Source organism: Aptenodytes forsteri, unplaced genomic scaffold (genome assembly GCF_000699145.1).
Source record: "Aptenodytes forsteri isolate BGI_AS27 unplaced genomic scaffold, ASM69914v1 Scaffold88, whole genome shotgun sequence".
NCBI lineage: Eukaryota > Metazoa > Chordata > Aves > Sphenisciformes > Spheniscidae > Aptenodytes > Aptenodytes forsteri.
Window position 1 is genome coordinate 3375063 of NW_008795948.1, and position 14254 is coordinate 3389316.

At 45.1% G+C, this 14254-nt stretch overlaps 1 protein-coding gene across 1 annotated transcript; it reads right to left on the reverse strand.

The window, feature by feature from the left end:
* Positions 1–319: 319 nt before the first annotated feature.
* On the reverse strand, positions 320–13838 carry CUNH4orf48 (chromosome unknown C4orf48 homolog). Its single transcript, XM_009285404.2, has 5 exons — positions 13794–13838; positions 12096–12256; positions 11761–11918; positions 4886–4974; positions 320–385 (listed from the first exon to the last, which is right to left on the reverse strand). The coding sequence occupies exons 1-5, from the start codon at positions 13836–13838 to the stop codon at positions 320–322; spliced, it is 519 nt and encodes a 172-aa protein (XP_009283679.2).
* Between the last annotated feature and the right edge of the window lie 416 nt (positions 13839–14254).

Genomic DNA, 14254 nt, shown 5'->3' on the forward strand with positions numbered 1-14254 from the left:
CTATGGCAATTGACATGTGCTGAGGGGTTGGCCTGAGAGTCCAGGGACAATTTTTGGCTTGAAATACCAGAAAAGCGAGATGCTATCCTCACATAAAACCCATGAGCGAGATTTTGGTGCTGTCTCTTCTGTTGACATTTCAGCAGATGCAATATCGCATACAGTACTGATAAAACACATCAAAGCAAAAATGATCTGAGCTGTACCTGTTTGGATAAAAATTGTTTTCCTTGCGGTTGCACTCTGTATCTTCCAGTAATTTATTGAACAGCATTTTAAAAATGAATAAATGTCCATTGGCCAAATCCCAGTGCTCGTTTCAGTGTATTGCACAAAAGCAATCACACAGGCCTCTCTTTTCCGCTCTCAGGAGGAGGGTTTCTGTCTGAAAAAAACCATGAAATTAAAGAACTGCATATATCACTTTAGAAGAGTATATAATTGATTAGACCTAATCCCTCCACACAGCTGTAGTCAAGGTGCTTTGCTGAGTGAAAAATCATAGTTATTAGTGCTGGTTTTCATCCAGAAAAAGTGATGAAATAAGTATATTCAGAACTGAGGTGCATGGAGAGTATTTCTATAGTTTAAATGTTTTCATTTTCACAGTTAACTTCTAGGGAGTAGGCTGTCAAAATTATTAAAGTGTCCTTTATAAATGCTGAGAAAAATTCCACTTTCAACTGCACTGTTTTTAATTCCTTCACAGTGATTGATGGCTTCCTGTTGACGATGTCTTCAGTACTGTATAATTTAATTGCGCCAGATAGCACGTGCTGAGGAGCCAGTTGTGCTCTCAGTTACACTGCTGTTTCTCTAGAATAACTGAGTTCAATCCAGCTGTCAGTCTAACCTTGTTGTCTGAAACTCATAATCTTTCAGGGCAGATCTAGACTTGAGTTTGTGGCTCCTATTTTAACCTGAGTTAATTTACTGACAGTTGCCTTATTATCAACTCCATTTGGAGCCATGCCCCCAGAACTCCAACAAAAGCTTAAAAACCATTCTCTATATACATCATTGTCCTGGTTTTGGCTGGGATAGAGTTAATTTTCTTCCTAGCAGCTGGCATAGTGCTGTGTTTTGGGTTTAGCATGAGAACAATGTTGATAACACACTGAAGTTTTAGTTGTGGCTAAGCAGTGTTTATACTAAGTCAAGGACTTTTCAGCTTCCCATACTCTGCAAGCAAGGAGGTGCACAAGAAGCTGGGAGGAGGCACAGCCAGGACAGCTGACCCAAACTGGCCAAAGGGACATTCCATACCATATGACGTCATGCTCAGTATATAAAGCTGGGGGGAGTTGGCCGGTGGGCAGTGATCGCTGCTCAGGGACAGGCTGGGCATCGGTTGGCGGTTAGTGAGCAATTGCATCATGCATCACTTGCTTTGTATATTCTTCTATTATTATTATTATTATTATTATTATTATTATTACCATTACTACTATTACTATTACTACTATTTTAATTAATTTTATTTCAATTATTAAACTGTTCCTATCTCAACCCATGAGTTTTCTCACTTTTACTCTTCTGATTCTCTCCCCCATCCCACTGGGGTGGGGGGAGTGAGCGAGCAGCTGTGTGGTGCTCAGTTGCCGGCTGAGGTTAAACCATGACAATCATTTAAAATTACTTGCTCTTGTTTTTGGAGCATCTTAGTGGAAAAGCATTTCCAAGCTTTTTTCTCTGTATCCAGGAACAAAAATTAACTTCAGAGCCTCAAAGATATTTAAGTATCATTCATTTAATTGTGATCAAATAACTTAAATCTTTTGTGGGTCCTGGTCTCAGTCTTTGAGAAACAAAGGCTGAATTTCTCAAATGGCACCATAATTTCAAAAGCTGAGTCTCTTGCAAGACTCAAAATAAAATTGTTGGTGCAAGCAACTCACATTAGCAAGCACAATTGTGACTGAAGAGAAACCCCTTCCTAGGCGTATCTTGTGGTTTTCACCCTGTGGTCTGTGGTCCCTTAAGTAATCTGTAGACTGAATTTGAAGAGTTTCTTGAGGAGAAAAAAAGTTACCAGGCTTAAATTCGCCATGAAGGGGTTTCCCATCTGCACTGGAAAAAACCATTAAAGGTTGAAAACCACTTGTAAACAACAGGACAATGTCTTCAGCCTGCTGGTGTTCCTCTGGCATGATGCCTCCTGACAAATTAGAAACAGCAAAGGGCTAATTAACAAAGACACAGAGTTTCCAAAGGAGTAGCTGGGCACTTCTACCTGGGGACCTGCTCCACCAAGCTCTGCCTTGCTTGGCCAGCAGTACCTCTGTCCCCCAGCAGTTCCCACTCTCTACTACTCATTTCTTGTTCTCAGACTGCAAGGTTTTGCAGGGAGAGACTGTTTCAGAACTGCTTTCCCCTCCCCTCCACAGCCCTCTATCATTTTCAACTCAAACTTATGTCATCCACCTTTGCATTAAAGAGGACTTGTTCACTTTCCTTTTCTGCTTTCACTTATCGGCTTAGTGCAACGGCAGGCATTATTAAACACTGCTCCTCGCTTGTACAATGCAATCCTGGATGAGTGAATGCTCTCATTGTTGGGAGCCCAGTAGAAATCATAGAATCATCTTAACATCAAACAGGCTTATTGGATTTCACTGTAATGCCAACAAGCTGTCACTGTTAGAACAAACCCTGCCTAGGCGTCACTCATGACTATTTACAGGCAGGAAGAGCAGAACTGGGAGCACTCAACAGTAAACAGAAAGACTATGAAAGAGAAGCATCAATTACAAAACTTAATTGTGGCCCCATTGGCATTGGCTTAGGAAGTCCCTGTTAGGAACAGCCCTGCATGGGGCTTGCCCTTGTAACAACAACTTTCAAGACTCAGGAGTTGTTGAATGAAGTTATTTGTGTGTAAAACTTGAGAAATTATAGTTGGTCAGCATAAGCCAGGCACCAGCGGCTGAGTAAGGATATGGAGGCTGTACCTTTCAGAGAATATAAGGCTACAGTGTGCCATTTGTAGGGCCCTGGCCACTGCATTTCACTTTAGTATCTCTGCATCATTCAATAATTTGTATTTAACTAAAGCATCTCTTCCAGAAAGGCCTTTGGAGTCTCAGTCCAAAGGCTGGAAAAGATGGACAGTAATATACCCTTTCTTTACTAGTAGTATTAAACTCTGACAGTTGTCAAAGGGTGAGTGATGTTGCAGATAACTGGTTACGTTTGTTTTAGTGATGCACTGTTCCTATGCCCCTTGTTCTGTAAGGCTAAGAGCTGTCTGAATCCGTGCCTTGGCATCTCAGGCCTGTCCAGGTCCTCACAGAAACAGAAGCTTATCTTGTGGTACTCTGGGACCGGCTTCTCCCTTTATACTCTGCCTCGCCTCTTACAAGACAGCTTTGCTCTCTGATGGGTTGTATTCTCACTCCACCCTCCAAATAGAATAGCCAACACAGATGCGTCTGAATATCTCTGTAAGTGGGATTAAGGAATTTTCCTGCCTCTATTGCATTCAAAAAAATTTTCCCAGTGCAACTTAGACAGAAATTTAGTACCTCCTTTAACTTCCCATGTAAAGCCTGTTGACAGTGTAAGAACCAACATAGCTGCGATTGTACATGGTCTTGCCGTGTCATGCATAGGTACAAAACATTTCAGCTGAACCTAATCCAAACAGGTGAAACCCCGCTATGCACCAGAACAGCCCAGCACAGCTGCTGGAGGTAAAGCCCCTCTATTCACAGTCTACCACTTAACAGTTATTTAGTATTACGCTAGTGCATGGGAAACTTTTGCAATGTAACCTGTACTGCACTCAGAGTTCTGCCCTAATCAGTTTGCTATTGATAGCTCAAGAAAGCTAAAGTCACTCCAACCTTATTGTGTGGGGCCCTACATGATTGCCCAAGGTCACAAGAAACCAAAGGCAAAGCAACGTAATTGCCCTTCTGTGTTATAGTTTGAGACACATAATTGATTTACATCTCTCTGGTTGACTGCTGTGAATGACAATTTGAGCGGAGCATGACTTTAAAGGAACATGGAGCCCTTCTCACCTACCAACAGAGACAGCACTGGCCAAAGGGACTGAGCAGGCACCTAAGGGAACTGGGAGATGTGGCTGCGATCTGGCTTCACTCCCCACAAGTTGCTTTACTGTCATGTCCAGTGTTAATGGAGTTGTTAGGGAAGGAGAGGTAGCACAAGACATACACTAGGGGGGCTTTATTAGAGGTGAGAGACCTCCTGCCCCCTGCAAACTTCAGACAGCATGGGAACCACTGTGGTAAGTCCTATCCCAGTCAGTGTTTGTGCATATTTAGGAACCCACGTACACACGCATTGCTAAAATCAGGGCATTTAACACACCCTCATTTTTTGTTCATTGGGACCTCTGCAGCACAAGACCAGCATGTAAAGTTGCAAAATGCTCTGTGTGCTGTGATAACTACCCAAGCAAATGTACTTCCCCCTTTTTCACAGAGTATTGATCCATGAGCAAGGAATATGCGTGCTTCCCTTTCCCCTCTGCCAGCCCTGCCAGCCACCTTCTTCCTCTCCAGTTCAGTTTCTGCTCCTGCCCAGTGAACAGTCAGTCTACAGCTCAGAAGCAATGTTGTGCGATAAAGAGTAAATCATCTTTCTTGTTCTTCTCTCCCTTCATACATCTTCTTTCCTTCTCTATTTGATGCAGGGACTGTCTTGGGTAATTCTCAAGCCTGTTACGCAAGAAGTCTGACTAGATGATCTTTAATGAACCTCTCCAGCCTGTGAAAAATAATCTGTACTTGGTACAATCCTATTTGCTGAAATGGAAGTGAGTCAGCAGAGATGTCATGTCTGCTGTACACAGACAGGCAGACCTGGCCACTTAGAGATAAAGGCTAAGTAAAAGCATTTCTATAGAAACACATACCCGTGTGTCTAGATTATATGCTGTCTTCTTTAAATCCTGCAACGCCCTCTGCATGAACTCAAACGCATGGCAGTCAACACAGGGACGACCTGGAAAAAGGTACAGAAGAAGACATCACTGTCACAGCATGAAATCTGGAGTGTGGCAGTACAGAGAGAGACTACTCAGAGACCTTGCAATGCCAGGAGAGAACCCATTTTACTAGGCACCCACACCTGCATGTGTACAAAGTTAGGGCTGCCTGTGGACAGGACTGTATCTATCCTTGTGCAAGTGTCTAAGGACCAGCAAAAACACAAGAGCATTTTGCTGTGTGTGCTTTTCTGAACATAGCCCAGGCTTGACTCTGCCTGGTGCTGTGTGCCTTCAGCCCCCAGCTTCTCCCCTTAAAATGGAAAACCTCAACACTTCTCAGACATGGGTTAATTCTCAACTGATAGACTGAAAATAGCAGTTTGCAGTGGTTCAGAAACCAGACAGGCAGGTCTGTTTTTACAGGAGCTCTTACAGAGCGGCTTGGCAAGGGAGAGTGCCAGATCTGTATTTGCTTCCTTTCACCTGCTGCTGTATTTTTTTCTCTGCCAGGAATGCAAAGCATCCCACTGGCTCCGCAGCTGGTGCCAGTGTGCGTGCACAGAGGGGCAGGGCAGGGAAAAGGCAGAGAAGAGGAGGAGGAAGGGACCTGATAACAACTAAAATGGCTCACTTCTGGACCTGGGCATTTCTGCTCTGCCAGGATTCATCCTGCACTAATCTCAGGCCCTTTCGTTCAGTCACAGAGTTAATGAAGTGTGGGTTTTCAGAAGAAGAAATTGCAGATACTGGAGGAGATGCAGGGGGAATGGGGAGAGAGGGCATTTTACATTGATCACAGAGCCCCCATGTGGGGGGGGTGGTGCTGAAATCCTTGTCCACTGGCAGCCACTTGTGCTGCTCTGACAAAGCAAAGAGGGTGCAGAGCTGCTGCTGAGATAGCTGGGGAGCTGCCTGGAGCCAGAGAGCTGCCATGCAGCACTGCAGCACCCCATACCTGGTACTCTGCTGCCAACATGCACTTCTGAGTTGGGCCTGATGGAAGGGAGCAGCCGGAGTGCTTCTCAGTCCCCAGCGAGCCTCTTAGGGGCTTTGACCTGTTCAGGACGTGTTTCTCTCCCACCCATCATCCTCCATCTCCCCTCCACGCAGTTGACATCTCAGGGAGACCCAGGGATCAAGCCAGGGACTTAATTCTAGGGATGTGGGGAGATGCAAAGTCCCCACCTCTATAAGAACAGCATCACTCACAAAGATTCTCTTCAGGTCTGAGAGGAGTAGCAACAGGATGGTTATGAGCACATTTTAAGGATGCTCAACCCCCTCTTGTTTTCAGTATTTCAGTAATTTAATTGTTTTCACTTCAGATCATGGAGCAGAGCCCTTAGAAAGAACCTGCATCCTCAGTCTGCTGTCAGCAAATCCATCATTCACTTGGTGCCATGGCCTGCTCCCTCCTCTTGCTGTGGTCTTCTCAGAAAACACCCTGCCCTGGCTCCACCTCAATGAAGTGCTGCATACCCTGAAGTGCTTGTCACTAAAGTGTTCTCAAAATCAGAACTTGATGGAGAAAAAACAAACTTCAGGTCATAAATGAATGTCTCCTGCTCCGGCAGTGTGGAGAAAGCATCTTTGAGAAGAACCATGAATTCCATTGTCAATCACTGCCTGCCATCCAGGAAGTCTTCCCAGGCCCTCATGAAGGCCATGGCTGTGTGGAATCATTCACTGGTATTTATGGCAGCCAAGTGCTCCTATGTGGACAGGGAGATACTAGTGGAATGGCACAACCATGCCAAGTGATTATTTCAGTTCTGCCACCCCTGTGAAAGCAGCTGCCCTGGCATCAAAGCAGCTTCTGCAGGAAAATGGTGGTCACGCAGAGGACACCTGCCTGTGCAGGATCAGCACATGCGAAGCTTCTAACAGGGCACTGCTCTTCAAAGCTACAATGCAGATGCAGCCAGTTCCACCACATAATGGGATATTCACTCTCTAATATGGTTTCCTGGGCTGTCCTCCTTGGTGGAGGGTCCTTCTCCAGGCACAGCTGTCACTGGGTTAGCACCCCTGCCTGCTGGGAGGTAGCAGCCCTGCAGCACTGGCAGTGGGAGAGCTCGTGTGATTCCTCCAGCCAGCTATATCCCAGGATGGGACACATCATTTTGACTTCCAGCGGCGCAGAGAGGACTCACGGAAGCAGCACCACTGGAAGACGAGAGGACAGCTGTACCTGGGAGGAGGTGACGAGCAGCTGGGGAGGTGGCTGGCTATAAACTCTTCCACCCATGCAGCCCTGCGGAGCACGCATCTGTTCAGCACTTTGGGGACTGAACTAGGGCAATGCTGATCTCTCCGTCAAGCACCTTGCACTAGCACAGAGTAACTTGAAGGCAGTTCCGCAAATAAAATAGGGGCGATATCCCACTACCTGGAAAACCTATAGCTACAGTCAGATTTTTACCAGCAGAGCTGCCCAAGTCCTGGCTCTAGCCAGGCTTTAAATCTATTATACTAGCCAGACTCTCGCAGTAGCCAATAGCAGATACTTAAGGAAGATATAAGAATAAGCCTATAGCAATGTTCTTCTAGCCTACTAAGAGGCTGGAGGATATCCTGAGTCTGGCTCATGCTTCTACATCTGATAAGCCCTCCATGAATTTTTCTCACATTAATTTGCCCCGTTGCTTCCTGAATCCATGTAAACTTTTGGCATCTACAGCATCCTGTGGCAACGAGTTCCACAGCTCAGCTATTCACTGTGTGAACAAAATACCATTCTTGTCTGCTCTGAAGTTAACATCTGCTGGTTTCATTTCCTGCCTCTAATTTTTGCACTGGAAGAGATAGTTATTAAATATTCACCGTCTTTGTCCCACTTACGACTTTGCTGCTCTCCATCATTCCCTGCCTCGGTGTCTCCTTTCCAGACTGAAGAGCTGGGCTGGTAAGCTGGCCTGTCTAGAAGCTGGACTCATTCTCTCTTCATGCTCACAATATTTTCAGTAGGATGTCCATGGACATTTCCCCAAAGTAATGATGTCTAAGGGTCTGTTTCCACAAGGGTTTTAAGCAAATCTAAATACGTGCTGTTGCCAATAGGAGCAATCCCACCCTGCTTTCTGTCCTTGGCTACGTGTTCCCACACCTTCCCTCGCTCACAGCAGGATTGACCATGCAATTGCTTGGTCAGCTGGATCGCTGATTTTTTTTCTCCAGATCAGATCCTGAATGCCCAAGTTCTGCGGCCAGAACAAGAAATAGGGCAAGGACAGGAGGCCAGGTTATGGGGAGGAGAAGGGCAGAGGCAGCATAGGCTTACATCAGCTTAAAGCACTCGTGAAACCAAACTTTAAGTCACATCATAGCAAAGTAGAGCAAAGTGCTATTAATTCCTTGCTGACAGCTGGGAACAGACTATCATTCATAGGGAGACTTAACAGGTTTGTGGATTAACATAATGAGAATTATCAAGAGTCAGCTATAATTCTTTAAATGGGTCCTGTCAGCATGAAGACTGTATGTGTCTCTGTGTATTTGGGGAGAAGTGGGGGAGGAGAGCTTAAAATATGCTTCTTGGCTTCTTCTTGGTGAAAAACTGGAACTGAAAGCACTGTGGAAGTCTAATTTACTTTCCCTCACATGCACATGGCGTTTACTCTTTGTATTTCATGCACCTTGGCTAATGAAAACAGACTGACCAGCTTCTGTTCTTCAAATTCCACATTTCAGCTTTCACAGCGGGTGATCTGGGCTATAAATGCAATGGGACGTTGGGGAAATAATTACTCAATTTTTTTTAGTGGATTGCCCTGAACTTTAAAGAAAATAATCTGCAAACATTAGTAACACTACTTCATATTTGAACAGTCTTTTGCATATGCAAAGTGCTGTGTATAAAGTATAAGGACATGAATAATCACTGCTAATTAGCATTATTCATAAAAAGCTGGGCCTGGCTCTCTGACTGGCAGAAAAGTATGCCAAATGGAGAGCAGGTGATGATACCCCAAGCCAGATACCGGTGCTACACACAGGGCAGGATCTCTCTGCAAAGCTAAGAAGAACTCTGACTCACTCTCATGCTTCTCTCCTGTGACTCCTGCACCTCCCACGCTTGCACGAGAGCATTGCTGCCCCTCTCCTGCTCATGGTACTGCAGGAGGGACACATTCCTCCCACCCAGTAGGAGAGAGAGGCTGTAGTGCTGTGCAGTCTGTGAGGGATTGTTTCTGCTAAAGGCGTATTCCCAGTCCCATGCCGCACACCTGGGAACAGAGAAAAGCATCGAGCACCACACTGGTCTGCCCTACAGAAGGACACTTAGTATGGTCCATGTACATCATATATCCCTGTCAAGAATGTGTACTAGAGCCCCCTTTTTCTCCCTGGGTCATGCAGGATCACACAGCCACCATTTTACCTGGGCTGACAGTTTGGACTTAAGTGCCAGCAATAAGGAAGTTGTGCACATGTGCTGCAGTAGCGCTGCCCCGAGAATGGGTCAGTGCCCAGGAAGATCAACTCCTTGATGAGAAATAGCTGACATCAAGCAGAAAAAGATCCAGGAATGTCTGTACTAGATCACATCAAAGGTCTGCTGGCCCAGTGTCCTGTCTGTCGTGAGCTACATCTCTTGTAGTACATTAAATGTGTCTAGGAGCATTCCCAGACTTTGAGAGCAGCTGGCATGGGACAGCTCATCTCTGGAACAGTAAACTCTGTCTTCCAGATAGGCAAATGGCCTCCTGTCATGGACAAAAGTGTGCCAGGGACCATCCTAGCAGGTTACTAGTACAGTCATATCCCCATGCCAGGGAACATCCATGGGCGCTGGTTGTAGATGTGACCTTCACAGCCAACAATGGATGCCCGTGAAAGAGCACAAGAACAGGGCAAGTATGGAGGGATGTGTCCCCAACGACCCTGCCAGGCCTCAGGAATATGCTGAGGCAGCTCCTGAGACAGAATAACTGCTGCTGTATCTAACAGCCCTTTCTAAGATTTTTTTTTCCTTGAATTTACCCAATCAGTTCTGCAATCCCATGCAAACTTTTAGCTTCCACAGTGTCCTAAGAGAGGAGTTCCACAGGTTAACTATCAGGAAGAGCCCTGAAGGGCAAAGGAAAGTACCCGGAGCACTTAGCAGCTATGCAGCACTCTGAACAAGTGGCTGATTAGGAGCATCCCAAGTTCCTTGTTGCTTTAAAACTCTGTCCCTGCAGCAGCACAAAACAATTTACAATTCATGATCAGCTGAGAGTCTTCCTCCTGGCCTGGCCTCCAACATAAATACCGTTATGCGTTCGTAGCAATGCTACCAGCCTCCATTACTCAGGACAGAGCAGCATGTCTCTGCAGAAATACTGGCCACAGAAACACTCTGACCCGCCCTTCATTCCTCACTCTCACATGCAGGAGTAAGACAAGACAAGGAATCTTTCTCAAGGGCTCTTCAGGGGACTTAGTAGCCTGGCCACAGGATATCAAAACCATGAGATAACTCCTTGAGATTGGCGTCAGAGACCCTGGCCAAGAGTTTTGTTCTAGAGATAAAATGGGAGTTTCCACTACACAAGCAGAACAAGGAATCACCATATACTTTTTCCCAAAAATTTGTTGACTTGCCTCTGCTAACATAGACACACAAAGGGCACATATAATTTATTTTTCAAACATGATTTTCTCCTTGAGGACACAAAATGGACTACGTGCCACAAAACTAATTAAAGTTAATTAATGCCTGGAAAACAGACACACAAAATAGAGGTGAGGTCTGTTTTAGAACAGACCAAAACTTAGCACTAATAAAACAAGAAGAGAATGGAAAAAGAAGGGAATTCAGCATTTAAGTCCTGTAGAGACAAATATACAGAGGTGTATTTGAAAACTAGCAATGGAATTATAGGAGAATAAAATGCAGTGACTAAATCAGGTCTTGTATCAAATATTTTGGTAGTCATGTAAAAAGATAGCTGTGATACAAACTAAGCATGATTAAGAACTAGAGATTGGTTTGTATGCAATTACTTTCCTTTTTTTCCCCCCAGAGGATATTTTAAGTTTCTAATGAGTAGCTACTTCCCACTCGCTGTCACCAAAATACCCTGAGAACATTGACTCCATCCCCTAATATCTTTGAACTATTGCCTCATTTTGGAGCTGAGAAAGTTTAACTAGAAACTTGCTCAAAATGACAGAGGAAGCTAATATAGAGCTGTGATCCAAATTCAAGAGCTCCCAGCTCCACAGTGTGCTCAAGCTAGTCTGTCATATTTATTTATTTTTTAGGTTTGCAGAATAGCAGTAGGATTTCAGAAATCTATATATGTTTTACAAATACACTGTTTGGGTCAACTTCCCCTGTGTCAATCTATAGTAGTTACAAGAAAGTTGAACTTGAGCTATTGTTCCAACCAAATACTAAAATAAGCAAAATGTAACTCCCTACCAGAAATAAACACAAATTTCCTCCTAACAATATCCAGATTAGCAAGGACTTCATACGTATTGTGGCAAATCTGGAAACAAAACTCTCAAGAAGCAGATCTAAAAGACCTACAACCAAAGAGCTTTTAAACAAGCTCCAATTAAAATTATAGTATTCAGTTAGTATTTTTTCCTTTAATTTATTAATCCTTTCCTTGCTTGTTGTTTTTATAAGCGCTGTTTTCATGTGCTTTGCTGACATGTTACAAATTCAGCGTTTCTTCCTCACTAATCAGGCAATGCAACGTTCCCCCTGGAGCTTAAGGTCTGTGTGGCTGCTGTGGGTTAAGTGGAGGAAAGCAAGCAGGACGCGGTGCAGCGGGAGGGCATGAGTGCGCACGGCAGGTACATACTTTCTGCAGGAATGACACTCCCAGAGTCCTGGCCGGCCCCCACAAGCCTCACGCTTAGCAGGCCAACCACTGAGATGAACGGGATCGCCACACGCACCACGCTCCAGACAGACAGCAACGCCATTACTCTTATCAATAATTCAAGCTTTCTTCCCTGCCTGAAACGAGGAGAAATAGTGAAAATCAGCAGTATGCTCCCAGCACGCTCCCCACAAAGGAGTGGATGAGACGTGATAAGCACAGACCCACATGTACACGCAAACCCACACGCACACATCACTGCAGTGACACGCCACGGGCTTGCGATGCACCCCAAGGACCAGTTTGCCAAGTACCTGATCTTTCTCTTCGCCTGTGTGCCAGACCCTTGGAGCAGCTGTAGCGAGCAGGCGAGGCTCCAGCAGCCACTCTGAGCATGCGTCCCCCCTGCATCCCCCCTTCCCTGATTAGGGTCATTGCCATGGAGATTTGCTATAGCAACACTGAAAAATTGGAGCTGCCAAGTGGAGAAGAAGATTTAAAGGGACCACAGTGTGGTGGATGGTCACTGCTGTACTCCTCCTCTGCCTCTGCTTCTTGAAGGCCATGTCCTCTCCTTGGCGAACACTGGCTGCTGCCACCCATATGAGAGGGTCTTAGGCAATTTTTGTGTTTGTTGCTTTTATTCCTGAAGGGACTGTGCTGAAATATGCAGCTCCCATCCCTTGCTTTACCTGTAACTCACTTAAAGTGAGATTTTGTTCCGGGAGGTTCAAATGAGATGAAAACACAAAAGTTTGCTTGGAAAAATAAAGATGCAAGGCCTGCTGATGGTGCCCTGGGCTCTGGGGCAGACTCCATTACGGGCTTCGTTTAACTACACTGAAAATGAAGCCTTGTGGACAACAGCAACATTGGCACATGAACCAACCAGGAATATGGATCCTGCACAGCATCACACTAGGTAATCGTGGTAACAGCCCAGCCAAAACCTACGCACCGCAAAAGTTTAAGGATGCTCACTTCAAGCTCAACTCTTGATCTGGGATTTTGCTAATAGGCTGTGTCCTGACAAAGCTCGAGTATGAGCCCTCCTGGATAGGAGATCTCCATAAGGACCTGGCTGAAATCAAGCGTTCAGAAAGTGGAGGTGATACCTGTTGGAAAAGAGAGAGAGAGGCTCTCAATACCTGCTTGCCCCAGAGTGTGGTTAAAGACCACAGATCTTGCAATGTATCTGTTCAATTCATGGCTTTGTCCTTCTCTCAGGGGAGGACGCTCCACCGCCTTTCACTGGAGAGCAGGCTCCAGCCTTCCTGGTCTGTACAGAATAACTAACGTGCCAGGCTGTGGAGGCATCAGCCTTCCTGGGCTGAGACACAATTTATCCCTGGCTTTCTTCAGCCCTAGGGACTGTCACCAGCAATGTACTTTGCTTCTATTTTACTTGTTCCTGTGGCTTCCTCAGAATTACCTCTCACATCCCTCATTTCAATGCTTATGCTTTCGGACCAGGTTAGTTTAAAAGTCATCTCAAAGGGCTCCAGGCTCTTGACCACTTTCTGGCAAAGTGGAATTGCCTTGTGCATGCAAGAGAGGACTCTGCAGGGAGGGCAGCCCAGAGTAGTGGAAGCAATTCCTATAAGAATGACATGCTGAGCAAACTTTTAGCCCAAAGTGCAACTGAAACTCAACTTCCCTTCCGTGGAAGGTCCAAATGAGTCAGTCAATGGGGTCTTCATAAGGTGAGTCAGGGCACATGTGTGCACGAAGATGGCTCCACTGCCTTTATGAGAAACTGAGACTCCTAATCCAAGCTCTGAAGTTGGATGCCTGAAGTGAGGTTGTGTGAGACGGCCCAGTTTAACATTGTTTATCTCTTCACAGGCCTCAGATGCCTGTTAAAGGAACAGCTCCGTAAGATCCAGGATATAATGGAACAACGTTGTACAGTTTGACTATACACTCATTTAGGGCTGGTGACATAGTCTAGCCTTGATCTGCAGTTTTAAATAACACCAAATGGAAATTCTGGCACAAAATCCAAACCTTACAATTCCATTCACCGTGGCATATGTGTTTCTTGAGCATACCCTCATTATGGTCCCATGGCCATATCATACTTTTCATACATGAGCTTCAAGAAAAGGATGGAAAGGAATTGCCTACAGATGCAATAAACTTTGATAAGGTGGAAAGCACTGTTTGTTCTAATATTTTTTCAAGGTATCAATATAGTCTTTTCTAAAATTGTAACTATTTTGTAAAATCTTTTTCATAATTGCTTGGTCTTTTCAGTAGGTAGGTAGAACAAGCAGTACAACCCACAATGAGGTAAGGAAAGGAATTTGACATCTCAGGGAGGAAGGACAACCACAGAAGTAAGCAGAGGTGTTACCCATCTTAAAAAACTGCAGAAAGTATAGAAGGGGATCAGAGCAGAGAACTTGGGAAAATGTGGAATAAAGAGAAGCTGAACATCCTGAAATATGTCATTCCCAGGATGCCAAACTCC

What these genes read in the sequence shown, in the direction of transcription:
- CUNH4orf48 (XM_009285404.2), bottom strand. Translation starts at nt 13,838, where the DNA reads ATGAGGGTATGCTCAAGAAACACATATGCCACGGTGAATGGAATT. An exon ending in CAGGCGAAGAGAAAGATCAG is followed by an intron (nt 11,919 to 12,095) that starts GTACTTGGCAAA and finishes TCCTCGTTTCAG; the next exon opens with GCAGGGAAGAAAGCTTGAAT. An exon ending in CATATAATCTAGACACACGG is followed by an intron (nt 386 to 4,885) that starts GTATGTGTTTCT and finishes GGTTTTTTTCAG; the next exon opens with ACAGAAACCCTCCTCCTGAG.